Raw genomic sequence first — 20,674 nt, forward strand, 5'->3', positions numbered from 1 at the left:
GAGCGAGCGTACGAAGTAGCCCGGAGCAGCTTGCCCATAATAACTTCGCCTGAAATTCCACCTGAAGATGCCAATGTACGTTATAAGGCATGGTCATAAAATAGTCGGGGGTTGTGGTGACACCACAATGCGATATCCATATCCTTTCGAGGCGAGGACCTAGCCGGCTCTTCCGTCTCGATGGCATAGAATATTAACATGTAAGTAAAGTACTGACGCTCCCCGATAACCAGTTGATCTAGTCATAATCCTCACCGGCTTTATTACTCGAAAACTCAACCGGTGACCAAGCACAGGTTACTAACAAAATCGTATCATCGGGGACCCTATTCGCCGTTCAGGTTAGGATGCTTTCGGGATCGTCGGCGACCGCTATACCGTCAACGAACCGCCTTATCTCTCGGGCCCGATATCACATTCTATTCTCCATTCACACGACTTTGTCGAATGTAAGGCAAAGCCACCGGTGACGCACTTGCTTGAATTATCGTACCATAATCCGTGACCGATCCGACAGCAGCACATAAAGCCCCACGGGAAGACCGAGTACCGAAACGTCGTGTTACCTCCCAGATGCCGTGGGCAAGCCACATTATGACAGATACCTCTAGTCCGCACATCGGGCTTGAAAGTATGCAGGGGATATCACATGTAAACATGACATTCCTTCTCGACTTGAAGTGGTTGCGAGTAGTGAGGAGGCAAATAATGATGATTCCACAGTGATGCCAGATATTCTCATCTTATTGTTGTGAGTCGGTATGGTTTTCAATACCGGCAACTCCCCTCCTGCTGTAACAGGGTATCCTATCGCTATATAATATATTAGCTTTACGGACTCACCACGTGTAGCATCCTTTAGATGAACATACATTTGAGCGTGTTTAAGGCACAAAGAGGATACCTACCTAGGTACCTGTACATGCGGATATTGTTAACATACAACCGACACCCAAGTAGTAATATAGAACATAACTCAGAATATCCCTATATCGATGGGCGTCAAGATAAACTATTCACTAGTATAAACCTTTGTTGACCTTAAGTGTCATACCCTAGCACAAACGTTTATCGAGGGAAAAGTAACACATTATGCTTGGGTCCTCCAGCCTCTTGGCGTGCCATTCTGTAGAGAAATGTTAGGCATATTAAAAAGCAGGTTGTTCGTTATTTTTCATATCTAATACTCTTACAAGGTACTTATCTAGGTAGGTATGTAGTTGTAATACAACAACAAGGCGTGTTAGGGTCGGAAAGACAGGTATACTCGTATATACATCCACTGTTAACGGCATTTATCGACATAGAGTAAGACTGCTTCGTTTTTCTTTCTAGTTCTTTCTCGATTCTTTCTTGTGGCTAGGTGGGTGGCGGAAATGTAAGGGACTGGTGCTCGTCTGGGTAATTTTCTGGGCGTCCCCCTTATTCAACCCGGGAGTGCGGTACTGGGGCCGTCGTATCTAAAACGTGGAAACTCGGAGCCGACGTTACAAGGTGCCCTTGTATTTACGGCTAAGACAGTTGACGACATACGACATACCACGTCCAAGGACTCGGGATACGCGGTGGCAGATGGCACGGATTGGACCGAACATCAGACACCCAAAGTATGGTACAGACTAATCTAACATGGTAGGTCTCATTGAATAAGTGGATAGTCGAGGGCCTTTGAGCCGCCCTATTTCGTCAAGGTCTTTCAAGGCCTTCAACGTAAATAACACTAGATGCCAGTAGAAATTGCCTCTATTATGCGCAATCCTAGGTCGAGTGGGCCTTTACAAGGAAGAAAATAGCCTAGTAACGATGTGGTATGGTAGGTAATGTAGGTAATACTCTAGAAGCCTCAGTAGACACACCGCTACATAGTAAATTCAAGAGTGTTGCATAGGGCAACGGTATTTCACTGGGTCCAACCCTTTAATGTTATATATCACAATTTTTATGTTTTTATGTACGGTTAGATAAATCATCATCGTCAGACGTGGTCCACCGCCGGGAATACCACTGTCCATTTTGACCGCTAAGCTGCCTTTAGGTTTTCATACACTGATTGGGAACGACCTTGTGATAGCCAGGTATCAAATTTCGCACTGACCGTACGCCCAGCATCCTTGGACGTCCACGTTGAGAAATCATAGCCGTATAAGCGACCCAAGAAGGCTCCTGGAATGGTTTGATATCGCTTACATATTGCCCAGGAATACTTCGTAGTGTAGAATCTCCGCCAAGAGGGGCGTTCGGAATAGGTAAGACGATGACTGCTTTGGGTAGTCAACTAACTGACCAGGGGTACCTTTTTGGTATGGAAGTTCCTATTAAGGTCGACGGAGGAAAAGGGGATAAGTGGAACTTATGTAAGGGCTGAATATTGTCATTTCCATTCCCCTACGCCACCGACGAACCTAGTAAATCATCCAGGGAAGCCTCAAAAAAATGAAGACGCGGTGAACTTAGGAGTCACTCACACTTTTTCTCTCTCGCACTTACACCTGGTCCTTAGCTAATCTTGCTATGTCGAGTCTATATATTAGTTACCCCTATCCCCTGACGGCGGTGTTCACCTACCTACTTACTCGCGACGTGTATGCGGACGGGATGTGACTGAATCAGATTAGTTACTGGTATGAGTTTTGCCGCAAGGACGCGTATGGGACTTTTAATTGTTGATCGATCATCCGTTTAATCATACGAAAATATGGTCGGTATCGTAGAGAAGTGTACACTGAAGAAATTAGCTATGTTGCCTATAGACGAGTGGCCAGCTCTTCTTTGTACCATATTTCGACTTGGTTTCTCTACACAACAATAAAGGTTGTTGGTGACTACTAGATACGGACGATTTAGTTGGATTGGTTATCTACCTAGGTAGTTTATCCTGTCAGGTGAGGGATGGGGAGGCTGAACCAGTTCCTAGGTAGCTCACCTAGAAGATGCCTCCTTGCCGTTCTGTGGGAAGCAGATCAAGCTGACTACATTCTCGGTCCATGATAATGGCACCCATGACGTTTATATATTCTGTAGGATATATATATATATATTACTTTAAATCACGTAGAACCCGTTTGTATCCTTGACAAATATTATAATGAATTCCCATAGATGTTCCCTTTTCTGCTCTTCTAGTCTTCTGATCAAAGATATACATGCCCTTCTGTCTCCCTACTAGTACCCATCGACGAATTATTGGTACAACTACCCAACCATAGAATTCTAATCACAGTTAAAAGCCCTATAGTAAAGCTTAACTGTGAACCTACTTATTGAGACTTCTGTAAAAGTATCCCATTATTAAGATATTAAGATATTTTACCTAGGTACCCAACCATAGTGGCAGCTAACTATCTCAAACATGAGCTCATTTTCACTAACATGCTGTATATCGTGCGGAGAAGACATATTATAACTACAATACGCTTGTAAAGGATGGAAACGAATGTCAATATCCACCAAATCGATAAACTTCATAGACACAATATATTTACTAAATCTACCTGTGACGTGAAGCCATTCCTATATATTACTTTAAACATGAGCCTCTTATTTGGTTCTTTCTCCTTTAGTGTCTTCGTTGGGTGTTCGCTTCGTACCGGCTACGAAGAGTACCCCATTAGAACTTTTAACTTGACAATTCTTTGTGTTGCTAGTGTTACATCTTTGTGGTCTTATTTTGAAGTACCTAAGTCTCATATACATATTGATCTCCATAGTATTCAAGTACTACATTCATAAGTATAGGTTGGCCCTTACTTCAGAGTCACCTTAAACAAGACCACCATTATAGTGCTCAGTTTACATAGTTCGAAATTTATACCTTATGCCTTCTAATAGGTAGCCGCCCATTACTAACTAAAATATCACTGACTGAACATAATTTCCACGTCGGTCCAAAAGTCACTCGTAGCTAGTGCCTACTATCTAAGCAACATCCTTCTCGGTACCCCGATTAGAATACTACCTACCTAGGTAAAGCTGCTCTTAGTATGATAAACCTTCATTACGCGCAAGACATTGCTCCCGCAGCAGAGAGAGCCAGTTTCGATGTTCATATACCGTCACGAGGTAGCTGACTAACGATAAGCTTCCTTTGATAAACAATCCTGTGATACTAGATCCCCCTGCTTTCCACAGCTGTACCAACTGTGAAGAGTTCCGAATAAAGATGGTCCGACTTACAGATATGCGTAGGACAACCAAGGAAACAATATAAACCCCAGCAACACAGCAGCACATCACGTACGACCATAAGATCTGGAAAATTCGGGATCCCGTCCGCTCTCCCCTAGACAAGCCGGATACTGCCGGATTAGTAGTTGGGTCGGTGACGACCAGCGAATCCCCGGTGTTGTACGTTTTATTTTTTATTTTAATTTTTTTAATGCACACAGCCTTCCTTCAATGGAAGGTGAGAATTTCCTACAATGTTTTTCTCTCCAAGAAAGCAATAAGAACGGAGCTTTCTTCCTCATCTGCTACACTTGTTTACATATATAATCTTATTCTATTTTCATAGGGCAACATAATACACATACGCAAGAAAAAGGTAGACCTAACTGTTAACTGCCCCCTTTGATTGTTCACAATAACGGTAGGCAATAGTGCAGTAGTTATACCCTATAGGACGTGCTGATACAGACACCCGACCGCCTCTGCGGACCTTAATCATCTTACTTGAGTAGGCTATAGGCTATAGCAAACGCTTCAAGTGGTGTCCCCCTTCCTTCTCGCTTCCTCTGCGCTTGTCATATCAACCGCGCTGTGCACAGATAGTGCTTACATGGCAATGCCACCTAACACAATCCTAAACTCGGCACACTCGCCACTAGGCCTAGTGATAGCTAGCCGCCGGCTTCCCTATCTCATCCTCGACCGAAGTTGAGCATCGAAATATAATAATATATATCAGCTACTAATAGTCGCAGGATTAGCTATCCCGTTTTTCGTTTGAATCGTCCTGAGGGAGGCTTTTCGGGGTGAGTCCGCCCGGTGCTGGCGGAACCGGCGGCGGGGGTGGGCCGTCATCCTCTCCCGGAACAGGGGGTGCTATTTCGCCTAGGGCTGGAGGCTTGGCAGATGTCGGGATAGTCATGGGGCCTTTCGGAACGGCTATACGGTTAGGTAACCCTTCACCACGGATAACTTTCTCAACTTCCTCTTTGCTCAGCGTCTCGTACTCGACTAGCGCCTTGGCCAGGAGATCAAGCTCCTTGCGATGATCCATTAGGAGTTTCCGAGCTCGCTCATAAGCTTCGTTCAGTGTGCGTTGGACTTCAGACTCGACCTGGGCTCTGGTTTCGCTGCTTAGGGACTCGTATCGGCTCCTGTACTCCATATTTCCGAGCTTGGAAGACATGCCCAAGCTTGCAACCATATCGAAAGCAACAGAGGTTGCTGCTTGAAGATCCTAAATGGATATTGTTAGTACAAATTCATACTCAAATACGAACAAGTAAGCGCAGGGTGCATTCTTACCGATGACGCGCCACTAGTAACTTGGTTAACTCCATAGACAAGCTCTTCGGCAAGTTTACCTCCTAGACACATGTCGATCCGAGCTAGATAATTGCTTATAGTGTAGGAATATTTGTCCATTTCTGGTAGAGCGGCTGTGTGGCCTAGTGAGTGAGCGCGAGGCAGGACGGTAACCTTGTACAAGCTTGAGCCAGAACCCTTGGTCAATAGGTTAACAAGCGCGTGGCCAGCCTCGTGATAAGCTGTCATCTCCTTCTCTTCGGCGCTTATAACCATTGTCCTTCGCTCGGCACCCATGATAACTCTGTCCTTGGCCCAATCGAAATCTTCTTTCCTGACCGCGTCCGCCTTCGCCTTGCTCGCGTGAACAGCGGCTTGATTGACGATATTTTCGAGCTCGGCGCCGGAAAGTCCGGAAGTACCTAAGGCGATGGCTTGGAGATCGACATCCTTGGCAGCCTTGATTTTCTGGGAGTGGTACTTGAGGATTGCAAGACGGCCACGGACATCAGGCAGATCAACAACGACGTGACGATCAAAGCGACCTGGTCGCGTAAGGGCCTTGTCGAGTAACTCTGGGAAATTAGTTGCACCGATGATAATAACACCGCTGGTCTGATCGAATCCATCAAGCTCAGTAAGAAGTTGGTTCAGAGTCTGCTTCACGTATGCTGCATCGCGCGCATTTCGACGACCTCCTATAGCGTCAAGTTCGTCGATGAAGACTATAGCAGGTGACTTGGATTTGGCAGCGGCAAAGAGATCTCGGACTCTCTTCGCACCAACGCCAACATAAACCTCATCGAATTCGCTACCGGACATGTAGAAGAACGGGACACCGGCCTCACCAGCGACTGCCCTTGCGAGAAGCGTTTTTCCGGTACCAGGAGGGCCTACTAGCAGAATACCTTTAGGGAGTTTACCGCCTAGTTGGGAGAACTTGTCGGGGTTGCGCAGAAAGTCGACCATCTCCTGCAATTCCTCCTTAGCTTCGTCGGCACCGTGCACATCTGAAAATCGAGTCTTCTGAAGTTCCGCTTTGACCTCACTATCGACTCTGCCGCCAGGTCGTTTGAAAACGCTCAAGGCATCGATAAGCATAGTGACGACGACTAGACTGAGATAGGTGAAGAGACAGAACCAGAGAAGAAATTTAACCCAGCGAAAGACACTGCCACCAAGGGTTTCATCGACGACAACGTGAAGCGGGCCATCCTTACCACCCGTCGCCTGGCCGCCTTTAGAGACTGCTAGGTTGCTGCCGCGAGATCGAGCAGCCAGAGCCTGGGTGACAGCTTGGATTTGCGTGGGGGTTAGGTCTCCGGGTAGATTCTTAACAGTTTGGTTGATATCCTCATCTTGAATTCCCTGGCCACCATTCGGAGTTAACATATTCAAGGCCTTATAGTATGCTTCAGTTGCAGCAGCGTTCGTTGCAAAGCGTCCAGACTGATATCTTTCAATGATGATAGCGGGCATGTTAGCTTTCAAGAGGGCCTGGTAGAATGCGTTTTGAGCGGTAGCACTAGTTGGGTTCCTATTGGCAGATTCTTCCATATGGGCAAGCAAATTCCTAGACAGGCCACCGGTCTGAAAAGATCGTCGCTGGGGCAGATTCATCTTGGTTAACTGGTTCGGGAATATACGTGGAGCAGTGGACGTTGACATAGAGCGGACCGATAGATATTGTGGGTATAGACGATGCACCACCGGGTTCGCCGCAATGAGTGCGGCACGCTGCATAGTCGAAATCGAGGAGCGGACATCGAAAGGAGCAGGAATATTCTTTACTGAGGCGGTAGGCATGAGACGGGCATCGTGTTGGGCATCTCGAAGAAACTCGGGAAGCTCAAACTTTGAAATAACCGGAGAAGGCTTAGGCTGGGCATGCGCCTGTTGAGGATTTGATTCGACTTTTAGTGTTCGAGGTAATTTCGGATTCAGAGGCGGCGGCACCGGCACCGGCACCGGCGCTCGGAATGATACCATCAACGTGTTCCATATTGATGGCCATATTTCCGTCGTCGCCGCCGCGATGCTCGGCAGAGCTGACGTTTGAAACGCCATGGCGACTCGGCTCAAGTATGCGCTTGGTCAGTCAGTGTTGGTTGGCTATCTTATAGTTTCTCGTTTCTTGCATTGAAGGATTCGAATGATAGACGTAATATGCGCAAAGAGTGGCGGCGAGGCTAAGAATAAGTAGAAATAGAAATAGAAAGACCAATTCTCAGCGTAAATTCACCTAATGTAGATGATAGAAATGAATCTAAAGAAAGAGAAGAGCGATCAGCTTCTGATTGGTGACTGGGAAGGAGGCCGCATTCTCCTCGAACGGGAATTGCGAAGCCTTGGTGGTGGTCACTAGAATTAGAAACTTAAGGAAAATTGCGGCGAATCTCTTGCAGGTTTGGTTTGCGTTGGTGATATGATCACCGGCAGGTTGGGTGCTGTCCTTACCAATCTGCCAATCGGCCGGTCTTCGGCGAAAGTTTAGAACCGGATGTGCTTAAGTGCATATCTTAGTTCAACAATTTTGCTCAGTTGTGGGTAGAAGGCTATCGCCATCGCTATCACTATCACTACCTACCTGTGTAATTATCTACCGCAGGCTCTTACCTTAGGTATCTAACGTCTTCGGATGTCGTCACAGTTGGATCACCCACGCCCACGTGGATACGTTAAAATCAACATCGCCCCATACATGTAGGTATACTAACAATTAGCTTCGACGATATTAATGGATACACCACTCATTATTATATCATTCACTTATAATCCGTAAATAAGGTACTCAATGCACCGCAAATTCTATTGATATTCTAGCAAACGACATACAAGTAAATCATCGCTAAATTACCTAAGATAGGTTAATAAATCTAATCTATCTCTCTTAGATACTCATTCTTATCAAGTCTAATGAGTCTAGCTTTCCCTCTCCCTCTCCCTTTTCCTCTCCCCCTTCCTCTCCCCCTTCCTCTCCCCCTTCCTCTCCCCCTTCCTCTCCCCCTTCCTCTCCCCCCTCCTCTTCCTCTACATAATCCTCAGTCATCCTTCGTCAGTCCCCGACGGATCGCAAGGACATTATCCACGATCACCGCGTCGATACCTTCCTTAACTTGGCGCTATATAGTGAAATAATCATTAGCCTCTTAACTCGTTTGTTCACGCATGAGGTATAGGAAATTTGATATAAGGTGACTTACCTGGACTAAAGTAGGATCATTGTTCTGAACTCCATAGCTGACGCAGATCAACCCAGTCTGCTTCACCACCTTGACCAGCCGGGGACTGTTCACGAACGGCTCCGCGTTACTCACAATCCCCAGCAGGTTCCAGCGGCTCGCGAATCGGATAGCCTCCTGAAGACTGCTGGCTCTGATGTCGCTAACCTCTTCACTCCCCGCATCCGTTAAAAACAAAATCGGAATACTCGGTTGCTTAAAGCTGAGGCAGAGGCAGATGTCGGGGTTGAAACTGCTGAAGATGATATGACGATTCTTGGTCAAGTCGTACACCTTATTCAAGACAGTGTCGCAGAATGAATTGAGCTCAATCGCGTACGTGTCCATATCCTCTTTCTCGCTCTCGAGTAGCATAGGGTACTTCATCTCAATATTGAACCCGACGTTTTCAGGTATTTTCTTGAAGAGCTCCTCAAGTGTGGCAAACGGCGCCTGAACGAAGTTTCCTCGGGTGTTTGCCTTATAGCCTTTCTTTTTAAAGTTGAGTGTGTATTTCATACGCTCATCAAGACTGCTCTTCACACTTTTAGCCAGGTCCACGGAGAGAGATCTTTGCCTAGGTCCAGGCTCTTTTACACCATTGCCATTGGTATCAACCCTCGTTTTGTCAGGGGATTCATTTCCAGATCTTGGCTGAGACTCATTATTGATATGGAGAAATTGCTCCAAGGTCAATGTATGAACCGGCGCATCAATGCCTGTCTCGCTCACCAAGAAATCGTGATAGATGACAGGTACGTGATCTTTGGTGAGCTGGACGTCGAATTCAACATAGTGAGCTCCCAAGTTGGCCGCAGCGATGAATGACGAAACCGTGTTCTCGCCCAACTGGAGCGATTTGTTTTCGAGGAAATTCTTGCCAAGACCACGGTGACCGAAGACCATAGTGGAGGACAACTTCTTCCAGTACGTCTGATGAGAGTTGATTTCCATGTTTGGATGCGAGAATGGCGTAATGATGAGGAAGTTAAAGTTAACAGCACCAATAACGTCCAGATTTGCGCCCAGGATTGGTACACATACATCGCCCTGCAGGTTCATTCGTTTCGTCCCAAGCGACTGACGGACAGATGATAGCAACGCTACCGCACGGCCAATCTTGTTTTTCTCATTGCCGGAGTAGGTGGGCACGATGTCGAAGAGTAATCTAACGCTTGAGGCATCTGAGGTGGTAAACAAGATCGGCTCAGTGGATATGTTGTCATGTACTGGCAGATCAATGATAGTTGGTTCCCCCTGTGCCCCCTGGGCTGAAACCACAACGGATAGGGCCGTGTCAAGCTGATTAGTGTGTGCTGCCGTCAAAGGAACGCGATCGAGTTTGACTGCTTCAATATCCCTTCGCATATCCATGGAGCCTAGGCTCACCATCACAAGACTGTTATCTTTTAGGTAACGGTGACCAAAAGATTTAATTGGCTCTGTGATCCGGGTGCTTCCGTCTGACCTTCGGTCTTCGAGAGATGACGTTTCTGGAGGTGAAGACGAACCCGAAGGCGGCGGTTGAGTATCCTCCACCCCATTCGCAGATGGTAAGCTGACTTCATACTCTGCGAGTAGCTTCGCTATATTCAGATGTCCTCGCAAAGCGGCGTGTTCTTTAGCGGTCCATCCGAAAGAATCCATCTTCCCAACATCTGCCCCAGCTTCTACTAGTAGCTGTGCCACGGGAAGATGTCCATCTACAGCTGATATGTGTAGAGGAGTCCATGCGAATGATTTCTCCGGTAATTCCAAGTTGACTTTTTGTTCGGGCGAGCCCTCAAGCAGGATCTTAACGCACTCGACATGTCCAAATCTAGCAGCAATATGCAACGCAGTCTCTCCTGTCTCGTCTTGCCAGTTGATATCTATACCGGCCTCCACGAGCATCCGTACAATGTATACGAAATTCGATTTCGTAGCCAATGCCAACACGGCGCTGGATTTGGACACAGATTTCCTACCAACTCCTTCTTTATGAGTCGGACCCTGCCAGTTCTCTCCCTGCAAAAGACACTTCGTGGTCAATGGGTGACCACCGATGACTGCAAGATGAAGTGGCGCATTGCCTTCTTTATCCTGCCACTTGGGAGCGTCGATTCCATCTTCGACATTGAATTGTCCCCACTCTTGCATCTTCGCCATGACGACCTGGCAGAGGACAACAATGCCGAATTGCGCCGCATAATGGAGAGGCATGCGGCCTAGCGTGTCCCTGGCTGTCAACGCGCGGCGCTGCTCTCCTTGAAGGGAGTCAAGAAGATAGCACAGGAGTTGTACTGTTTCATCTTCCTTGCTCAATAGCTGCGTCCCAGAGCCGTTTCCATTTACCGGCCGTGTCGCCGCCGAACCGTTAGTTTGGGATGGCGCAACATAGTGGCTATTAAAGTGAGACTTTATTGGAAGCGAGACTGCATTGGGCTCCAGATCGCCAACTTGTGACGACTTACTCCGTCCAATGTGGATGACTAGACGGTGAACACAATTGCGCTCATTTATGTCTCCCGGTTCGTCTAACGTCTTGATTTGCCCTAGGAGATGTGTGATGCAGGCTCTTGACCGAGCGGAAATAGAACGCTGCAGAAGGTTGAGCAGCATCTCTTGCGAGGCCTGTTCGGGTGTCACCAACTTCTCGCTTGCTAAGCTACTCTGTAGTGTTGCAACGTCATCTTTACGAATTGCAGCATCAAGCTGGTCTAGAATAGGCTGCGAGACGTTTAACATGACTTTTGCAGTCACTCTCCCAAGCGAACGCACTGAGCGCATAGACTTATCCGACTTGGCATCGTCGAAATTCTGCGCATCTCCAAACGCGGAGAGCCACTTGTTAATTTCGTTGATCAGCCGTACAACAGTGGTATCCTTAGCGAAAGGTTTAGGGTCGACCTTGGTCGTAATGTATCGTTGCTGAGTAGTCGTGTTCGGTACTTTCTTATCCAGCTTCTTCGTGATCTTTACGAAACCTCTGCGATTGATTTCGCCAAACCATTGTAGGTTGCGTAGCTGGTTTCGAAGCTCAAGCAGAGCTCCCATAAGCTCTTCGCTCTCGTGTTCGTCTAATTCCGCGACGACTTCCGGGTTTCTGCCATATCTATCCTCGAGTAACTTGATACGGCGATGGGCCTCGGCAAACTTCTTGTTGTAAAAGGAATCGACATCTTCGAGGTTACGGTCCAGAGCGAAGAAAAACTCTGTGGGTATCAAGTTAGGGGGGTGCAACGGGTTTCGACGTAGCGTCGAGAAATTAGCCCACCTGCTAGATCAACATCCTCTCCCGCATTCGCAGCATTCGCAGCTGCCTTGATCAACTTCTTTAGACCTTTGTAATCGATGTACGAAGATGCCCACTCGGGGACTTGGTTACGAGATAAACTATAAAAAAGTGTTAGCTCTTGGACGTATAATTACGGGATATTCTCAGATATGTTGGTGAACCGTACTTTCTTCCGAACTTCATCTTGCCTGTCTTTTCCTAGTCGGTAGATGGCGTACAATGAAGAAGATGGGTTAATCCGGTATGGGGAAGCGAGTTAAATAGAAGTAGGCCCTGGCCAAGTAGCCAAAAAGATTATGATTAACTTGGTGGTGCGACTGATGTCAAGCAAGGTATCTAATCAATTAGCTGGGCATCATCCTATTATGGTCAATGCTCCAAAGAAGTGTCTGACTTACATCGACCCAGGATTCTGTTGTTAGACAGATTATGAATAACAGCTGCAGGAAGGATAGTAGCTGATATACAATATGATTTTAAGTTATTCAGATAGCAACGGTCGCTCGGGTTACTCAAAATCGGACGAACGATGTTACGTGGCTCGGTAGTTATTATGAATAGCCTGTCGACTGAATCTCTTGCTGTCGAAGGTAGGTATTCAGAGCCATTGACGTTTACCAAGCTTCAATGTTGACAATCGAGAGTGACAACTTCTCTCGTGTAGGGGGAGTGGCGAACATACAAACAATAGAAACAAAGATCTAAGTCAAGCACCGGACCTTATGTAGGGAGGGGAAGGGAAGGTAAAACGCCTAAGGATCAGTGTTAATAAGCTTTTGACACCGCAAAGCGTCCCGGCGTTGATGTGTATGCAATGCAGTACCTGTACCTATTTATGGTAGAGTCTGGGGAGAAGCTTGGAAGGACATGTGAGAAGTGAACCATACATGTACAGTGATAAGAGGTAGGGGGGAAGAAGAGAATACAGCCGGACCCTTAAACCCTTTGAATCTGTCATCTACAATCGACCAACTAAACAGCTTCGTCGTGCATTCGTCCTGTCTCTAGCGACGCAGTAAGCTTTAGATCAACCCATCAAACCATCAATACTCCGCTTTTTCTACCATTTCCGGGCGGTGAAGTTGAATAATTGAAGGTTCTTGTTGGCTCGTAGACTTGTGGAATCTCAAGGGGCCAGTAGATCCTTGCCGTGGAGAGACGTGATGTAGATGTAGATGTTTGATTGGTTAACCGGAATGACTTACGAGGACACCCACTAGTTTTATATGTACATAAATAGGCACGGACTGATCGATACCTACCTATACTAGTGCTATTCAGGTACCGTACCTATCAAGTATATGCTCACATTGATCGCTCACGCTTATACTTAAAAATACTTGTAAACGGCGCCTTCACGGGAGAATACCTACATCCTAACGTACCAATGTAGTGTGGTACAGAGGCTCCGCCATACATAAACCTTCGGTACGTATGGGACACTAGTGTGTTTTTGAATCGATCTAACTCCATACTTTTTTTTTTTTTTTTTTTTTTTTTTGCCATCATGACGCAGGCATCTACCATAGAGGTATAAATTACATAATCTCAACCCTACACATACAGCTACGCATATACCTAATATAAACCCAAATAATAATCCGCCGGGCAACGTAAATGCTACCGTGCCACTTTTCAACTTATCATGTAGGACAGCCATATACACACTTACGGGTATTCGATGAGATGTTTATGCACGCATTCCATATTTCGGTGTTGGCACCTACCTAGGTACCTATCTTTCGGATGATAATCCCTCAGACCTACACACCTTATTTACGCACTTAAGCACGTCACCTGTTCCAATCGGTTCTGATAGATAGCAGATACGTATACTGCACGATAGGAAGACACGTATGTACTGAAATCGAAACAAAAACAGACCTCGAATGGTTAGTTGCTTTTATTTAACATCCGGTATCGGGACCGGGACCGGGACTGGAACCGTTTATAGGTACAATATGCCGCAACTGAGCGAGCATAAAATCAGCCCACGACTAAATTATCCAGATCCAGGCAGGTATACCTGTTATATATACAAGGGGATGGGCATAGAGGTTTGGCATAAGATTCCCTTGATTCTGTGCCAAGCTTCCCCATGATCCAGTTAACCCCCGCCCCCTCCGCTCCGCAGGGCCTATCTCACCCTCACCCCTCATCCTAACGCGGACAAGGGGAGAGCAGTGTCAGCATCGCGTAACCCTTCTTCAATGCCTCGATGTATATCTCTCGGTATCCCTAAGGGCCCCTCACTGACTCTAGTTGCTAGCTTTATTTGTTTGTGTGGTTTGATAGTGCCGGACTGCTGCCCACCTATGGTAGAGATCGTCTTGAAGATGCTTCTCCGCAATTGGTACTTGTAAAGTTTCTTGAAAGGCATTTTGTAGAAGTTTGGATACTGGAACCTAAGCTTCCTCTGAGTATCACCACTGAGGTGAGCGAATAGTATAGCTCTGATCGTGTTTTCAATGTCAGCAAGTTCTTGCTCGAGCTGGCTTATAGGCTTGCTACAAAAGACATCTTGGTGCCCGTTGGTATGTGTCATGCCTGATACATAAAAGCTCGTCAGTGCTCTTATACCCAGGTTCTCTGGATGGCCAGAATCCCCTAACCTTTTCGACAGAACAGGGTCAGGTAAGCATCGAAGGAGTTGTGACCTTATATCATCTTGTGTCATCGGACCCGAGTTGATTTGAATATTTTGAAGGGCATTGACGAGGGAGTCGTAGCGAAGCCGCTGGTACCAAAAGAAATACTCTCGCTGGTACCAAATCGGAGATTCTTGTTTCGAAACAAGAATTCCGGATGGGTCAAGCTCATATCCCGTCTTGATTTTGAGAATGGTAGCCGTCGTTAAAGCTGCCGTGGCCTTGATTCTTGTCTCTAAGTCGCGGCACCTCCTTTCAATAGAAAGGAGTTCTGCCAGCCTGCCGAAATGAGCGAGCGACCTTGCAGCCTTTTGCCTGCTTTGCTGAGCTGAGTCGAGCATGGCAAGAACTTTATCAATCCGGGTTACCAATGATCCACTCGAAGTTAATTCCTCGAATGTGGCCACGCATAAATCCGCCGTCTCTTCTATCTCTATTTCGAATCGGGTAAGGCTGATTAAAGATCTAAGCTCCTGCAATGCCTGGTCGTAGGATTCAGAGACAGGCGTGAAATTAAACGGAAGCCGACAGATGTCAACTAGATTTAAGAGGCTCGTGATAAGTTGACGCGACGTGTTTACTGATTCTTGACGAATAGTACAATCGATCCAAGTCGCAAAGCTGCCTATATTCTTAGCCAACCCCGCCACTAATCGCCGTGCTGCGGTGTAATCGACTGTCGATAGACATGCTGTGAAGAGTTCCTGGAGCGTTTGAATGGTGACCGAACCTCCGTAACGCACGCATGTCACAAAAGCCGCGCCAGCGTTGCCGAGTTCTCCACAGTATAACCAGCCTTTTATAATACTAGTGAATACAGCATCCGTTCGCCGCATTCGTTCCACATAGGCATACTTGCGCGAGGCGCAGTTCTCTATAGCCCATGCTAACCACTCTCGCGTATAGATAGCTTTCTTGTCGATAATTCGAAAATGTAGACCATCCCCTCTAACACCCCTCATTCGTTGGATGATATCTCGTATACCATCTTCCCGATTTATCCCCTGGTAGTGATTAAGCAGACATACGGCGGTCTGCTCGGTGGCAGGCCAGGTTGTTCTGTAGATGTAGGAATCGACAACTGTCTGCGCGAGATCAGGACGTTGAATCCGGTTGAAGCCTGCAATTAACGTATTATAAGTGTGGATACTAGGAGGCACACCAGCTGTTAAGAGATTATAACATATCTTGGCTACAATATCCTTAGAATTTGTGGCATTATTAAATATACGCCGTATGGATTCCCCAAGGAGAGACCGAGTCCTCGCGGCATCACTAGGGTCCTCGTTAGGTTGGTTATAACTTGGATAGTGGAAAGTCTGTAATATATCCTTCAGTTCCTCGTAAACGGCATCGTCTACGTTATTTTCCTGCTCCTTGGCATCTACGTCTTGGCTCCGGGTGCTCTTATAAGTCCGACTTTGGTGTATGAGTTGATTTACCAACTCTACGACTGTCCTCGTGGTCCTTTGGAGTTGCTGAGCGGATTTTGGTTCTCTGAGTACACCTTCAGGGTCTTGCTCCTCCGCGACGATGGCGGCTTCAACTTGTGCCCATTCTAACTGTGTTTGCATCCACGATGGGCGTGATACTGGACGACGAGTAATTTCGCATAGAACTCCTAACTCCCGCAGTAGACTGTTGGCAGCAGCTTGTTCCTTTCTTCTAGACCCATCGCCGGAATTGGGATTGTCGACCCGTCCACTATGTTGGCTGGACAAGTCTTGAACACCCAAGCTGCCCAATGCGGCTCTGGCCTTCTCTAGTTTCTCGTCGAGTTCCTTCTTCCTCAATTCCTTCCTCCGGGTGTCTATAACAGTCGCAGTGCCAAGTATAGTCGTATAACAGGCAGTGAAGATATCAGCAACCGTTACTTTCCGCCTTGAGGCTACGTTCGTGGAATGCCGTGCAATCGAACGCCCAGAGTGAAGGCAGAGTCGACAGCGACACGAAGACTGCGCCTGGACAGCCCTCGATAACAACCAATGCATACCTAAGGCATATCGGCTGTATTCATGCGAGCTCAATTGGCGACAGTAGCGGTACGGCTGGTACTGTCCGCGTTCAAGAAAAAACTCGACAATTGATTTGATACCGGGGTGATTTGATGTTGTGAATAAAGCTTTAGAAACTAATATGCAATAAGCTACCTAATTAGAGTAAAATACATGGTACTAGCAACACGGTGGGTAGGTTAGGTATTTAGGTACAATACTTAATCCCACTATCCGATCTTATAAGACGGTACCTGTAACTTCAAAAATAAATATATAGGTAAACCTTGAAAATAATATTAAAAATCTCAAGATACTTCCTTTCCCCTCTAACTTAAATCCTTACCTAATATAGAAATACTTAGGAGGTACCTACCTGTTATTCTTAACAGAGTTGAGGATATTATTGAATAAAATACCTTCTACGTCATATGCCCCAAGTTCCAAAGTTCTAGCGAAAGAATACATGCGCCACAAGTACGCCTCGTGACTTCAAGCCACAACCCAGCCGGTCTCCTAAATTAGAATCGCGGCCCCTGTACGTAAAGGCTACGACGTTTAATCAAAGCTTACCTTCTTGCAGTTCGCATTCCGTCGTCACCATCAAGAGCCATCAGCCTGACTTTGGAGCGCAGTCCATCACTATGGCTCCTTCACAGCAGTCCATGTTCCGCTCTGCGGACATGAGCATGGTGCAGCTATATATATCCAATGAAATTAGCCGAGAATGTGTTAACGCGTTGGGAGAACTTGGACTGGTCCAATTTCGAGATGTATGCTGCTATCCCCTACCAATCCCGGTGCCAATTTGCACGCATCGAACGCATCGAACGCATCGAACAATACTAATAGCCATCTAGCTCAACAGTGATATCAGTGCATTCCAGCGAACTTTTACTCAAGAGATTAGAAGACTTGACAATGTCGAGCGCCAGCTTCGTAAGCCTTGAAAAGCCCCGATCGTCGCGAGCCGCGAGTCGCGTTATCCTGTCTAACAACCCCCCAGGTTACTTCCATTCTCAAATGGAAAAGGCGAACATTCCTCTACGAAAGTTAGATCTTGATGTCGAAACGCTCGCTCCTCCCACTACTTCCGAGATCGACGAACTTTCCGAGCGGACTCAAAGCTTAGAGCAGCGCATCTCCCAACTGAACGACAGCTACGAAACACTGAAGAAGCGCGAGGTCGAGCTGACCGAATGGCGATGGGTTCTTCGCGAGGCCGGCGGTTTTTTTGACCGAGCTCACGGAAACGTCGAGGAGATTCGAACTTCGACTGAGGATGACGATGCTCCTTTACTCCAAGACGTAGAGCAGCACAACCAGGGTGGCGACGTTGAACGTTCCTTTTCTGGGATGAATATTGGCTTCGTCGCCGGTGTTATAAATCGCGACCGGGTAGCTGCTTTCGAGCGCATTCTCTGGAGAACGCTTCGCGGCAACTTATATATGAACCAATCCGAAATTCCCGAACCCCTTGTTGATCCGAGCAATAACGAGTCTATTAACAAGAATGTCTTCGTTATCTTTGCTCATGGCAAGGAAATTCTAGCCAAGATCCGCAAAATTTCGGAATCCATGGGCGCTGATATCTATAGCGTCGATGAAAACGCAGACCTTCGTCGCGACCAGATGCATGAGGTTAATGCCCGTCTTAACGATGTTCGAAACGTATTGCACAATACGCAGCAGACTCTCGAAGCCGAGCTTACCCAAATTGCTCAGTCTCTTGCAGCTTGGATGATTCTGATCACCAAGGAGAAGGCTACCTACCAAACGCTCAATCTCTTCTCATTCGATGGGCAGAGACGGACTCTCATTGCGGAAGGCTGGTGTCCTACGAATGACTTACCTCTCATTCGCACTACGCTTCAAGATGTGACCAACCGAGCAGGCCTGTCTGTTCCGTCCATTATCAATGAGATCAAGACAAACAAGACTCCTCCGACCTATTTAAAGACAAATAAATTTACAGAAGCATTCCAGACTATCATCAACGCATACGGTACGGCGACCTACAAAGAGGTCAACCCTGCTCTACCTGCTATCGTTACCTTCCCTTTCCTGTTTGCCGTCATGTTTGGAGATTTCGGCCACGCCACTATCATGTTATCTGCTGCCTTGGCTATGATATATTGGGAGAAGCCCCTGAAGAAAGTCACATTCGAACTCTTCGCTATGATTTACTATGGTCGATACATTGCCTTGGTCATGGCTGTGTTCTCCTTATTCACGGGTCTCATCTACAACGATGTGTTTTCCAAGACTTTCACTTTCTTCGACAGTGCCTGGGAATGGGACGTTCCTGAAGGATGGCAAGAGGGCCAACCTCTTGTGGCTAAGCTCAAGGGCGATTACCGATATCCGTTCGGTATCGACTGGTTTTGGCACGGTGCCGAAAATGACTTGTTGTTTAGCAACAGTTACAAGATGAAGATGTCTATCATTCTTGGGTGGGCACACATGACATACTCCCTCTGCCTATCCTACTGCAATGCGAGATACTTTAAGAAGCCAATTGACATCTGGGGTAACTTCTTACCCGGGATGATCTTCTTCCAAGCTATCTTCGGTTACCTCGTTATTTGCATTGTTTACAAGTGGTCTGTGGATTGGCTCGCGATCGGAGAACAGCCTCCCGGACTTCTGAACATGTTGATTTACATGTTCCTGCAGCCCGGCTCATTGGATATTCAACTGTATCCAGGACAAAAGGGCGTACAAGTTACGCTGCTACTCCTTGCCTTTATCCAGGTTCCCATCCTATTACTCCTAAAGCCCCTATACTTGCGATGGGAGCACAATCGCGCTCGTGCCCAGGGTTATCATAACATAGGCGAACCATCTAGAGTCTCGGCGCTTGATGAGGATGAAAGCGATGGGCACTTACAAAGCAATGGCAATGGCAACGGCCGCCTCAGTGTGGACACCGATGATGGTGAGGGCACCGCTATGATCGCGTCCGGTGACGACGAGGAGGGCCATGAAGAGTTTGATTTCAGTGAGATCATGATCCATCAGGTCATCCACACAATTGGTAAGTTGTAATTACCATAATCGATGTCGCAAGCACTTACTAACTTATGCGTATAGAATTCTGCCTGAATTGTGTCTCTCACACAGCTTCTTACTTACGTCTTTGGGCGTTGTCACTCGCTCACCAGCAGCTAAGTGTCGTGCTTTGGGACATGACCCTCGGCCCATCACTCGCCATGACGGGTGTCCTTGGTGTTTTTATGATCGTTGTTGCTTTCTATTTATGGTTTTTCCTTTCTTGTGCCATTCTCATTTGTATGGAAGGCTGCAGCGCTATGGTAAGTTTCTCCCCCTGGCTGCTTTTTACATAGTACAAATCGAACGTTAACTAACTTTATTCTTTAGTTGCACTCTCTCCGTCTGCAATGGGTTGAAGCACAATCGAAATACGCCGAGTTCGCAGGCTACATGTTCACTCCGTTTTCTTTTAGAACGTTATTAGAGGAGGATGACGGGTTAGCTGAGTTTAGAGGTTAATCAGCATAGGGGTCGAAAGTGTGAGAGTGGTTGGAGTGTATGAGTAAACTTGTATTATGCGAATCCGTAGCTGTAGATCTATTAACAATCGATACTGTTGTAGCCTTTACATAGGTATAAGTTTTTGGCAACGTATTATAATGCTCCGTTCTGTAAAAAGTGGTTCAGGTAAATATCCCGCTATAGAATTTCCACATGGAACGGATGGTTATCCTCGAATATATTATGCGGTTTATTTATTGAAAATAGGGATAATTCTTTTTTTCTTTCCAATTTTCTTTTTCCACTTGAGGCTATTGGCTTCCTCTGGACTTTATCTATTGCGTCGGCCAGTCAGGGGATTTTGTTCTTGCATAGAAATTTACATGGAACTCTTGAGGTCTTCGAAGTTAATCGCCGTACGTTTTTGAGTACCTACCTAATCACCCGCTTGCATTCAGCTTCTAATCGAACTGAGATGACTTGGATATCGGCCATCTTGACTGGATAAATATTGAGGTAAAGGCGTACTCATATTCTGTTAGTATAGCTGGCAATTAGTGAAATTCATTC

At 46.6% G+C, this 20,674-nt stretch overlaps 4 protein-coding genes across 4 annotated transcripts; 1 reads left to right on the plus strand and 3 right to left on the minus strand.

The window, feature by feature from the left end:
* Positions 1-4,715: 4,715 nt before the first annotated feature.
* F5Y00DRAFT_220064 (peptidase family M41-domain-containing protein) lies at positions 4,716-7,635 on the minus strand. The gene is made up of 2 exons (XM_048005646.1): positions 5,470-7,635; positions 4,716-5,401 (listed from the first exon to the last, which is right to left on the minus strand). The coding sequence occupies exons 1-2, from the start codon at positions 7,534-7,536 to the stop codon at positions 4,922-4,924; spliced, it is 2,547 nt and encodes an 848-aa protein (XP_047859871.1). The 5' UTR covers positions 7,537-7,635; the 3' UTR covers positions 4,716-4,921.
* An 875-nt stretch (positions 7,636-8,510) lies between these two features.
* Positions 8,511-12,150, minus strand: F5Y00DRAFT_267062 (glycerophosphodiester phosphodiesterase GDE1; the record flags this gene model as incomplete). The annotated part of the gene is made up of 4 exons (XM_048012023.1): positions 8,511-8,591; positions 8,673-11,884; positions 11,947-12,065; positions 12,134-12,150. The coding sequence occupies 4 exons, from the start codon at positions 12,148-12,150 to the stop codon at positions 8,511-8,513; spliced, it is 3,429 nt and encodes a 1,142-aa protein (XP_047859872.1).
* Positions 12,151-13,557: 1,407 nt separating this feature from the next.
* On the minus strand, positions 13,558-16,871 carry F5Y00DRAFT_249842 (uncharacterized protein). The gene is made up of 2 exons (XM_048009653.1): positions 14,237-16,871; positions 13,558-13,859 (listed from the first exon to the last, which is right to left on the minus strand). The coding sequence occupies exons 1-2, from the start codon at positions 16,604-16,606 to the stop codon at positions 13,761-13,763; spliced, it is 2,469 nt and encodes an 822-aa protein (XP_047859873.1). The 5' UTR covers positions 16,607-16,871; the 3' UTR covers positions 13,558-13,760.
* On the plus strand, positions 16,872-20,231 carry F5Y00DRAFT_249845 (V0/A0 complex, 116-kDa subunit of ATPase). Its single transcript, XM_048009654.1, has 6 exons — positions 16,872-17,147; positions 17,193-17,382; positions 17,470-17,548; positions 17,616-19,646; positions 19,703-19,923; positions 19,991-20,231. Exons 2-6 carry the CDS (start codon positions 17,254-17,256, stop codon positions 20,120-20,122), a joined length of 2,592 nt encoding a protein of 863 aa, XP_047859874.1. The 5' UTR covers positions 16,872-17,147; positions 17,193-17,253; the 3' UTR covers positions 20,123-20,231.
* Positions 20,232-20,674: the final 443 nt, after the last annotated feature.

The sequence above is a fragment of the Daldinia vernicosa genome, assembly GCF_022497035.1.
Source record: "Daldinia vernicosa strain CBS 139.73 unplaced genomic scaffold F5Y00scaffold_92, whole genome shotgun sequence".
NCBI lineage: Eukaryota > Fungi > Ascomycota > Sordariomycetes > Xylariales > Hypoxylaceae > Daldinia > Daldinia vernicosa.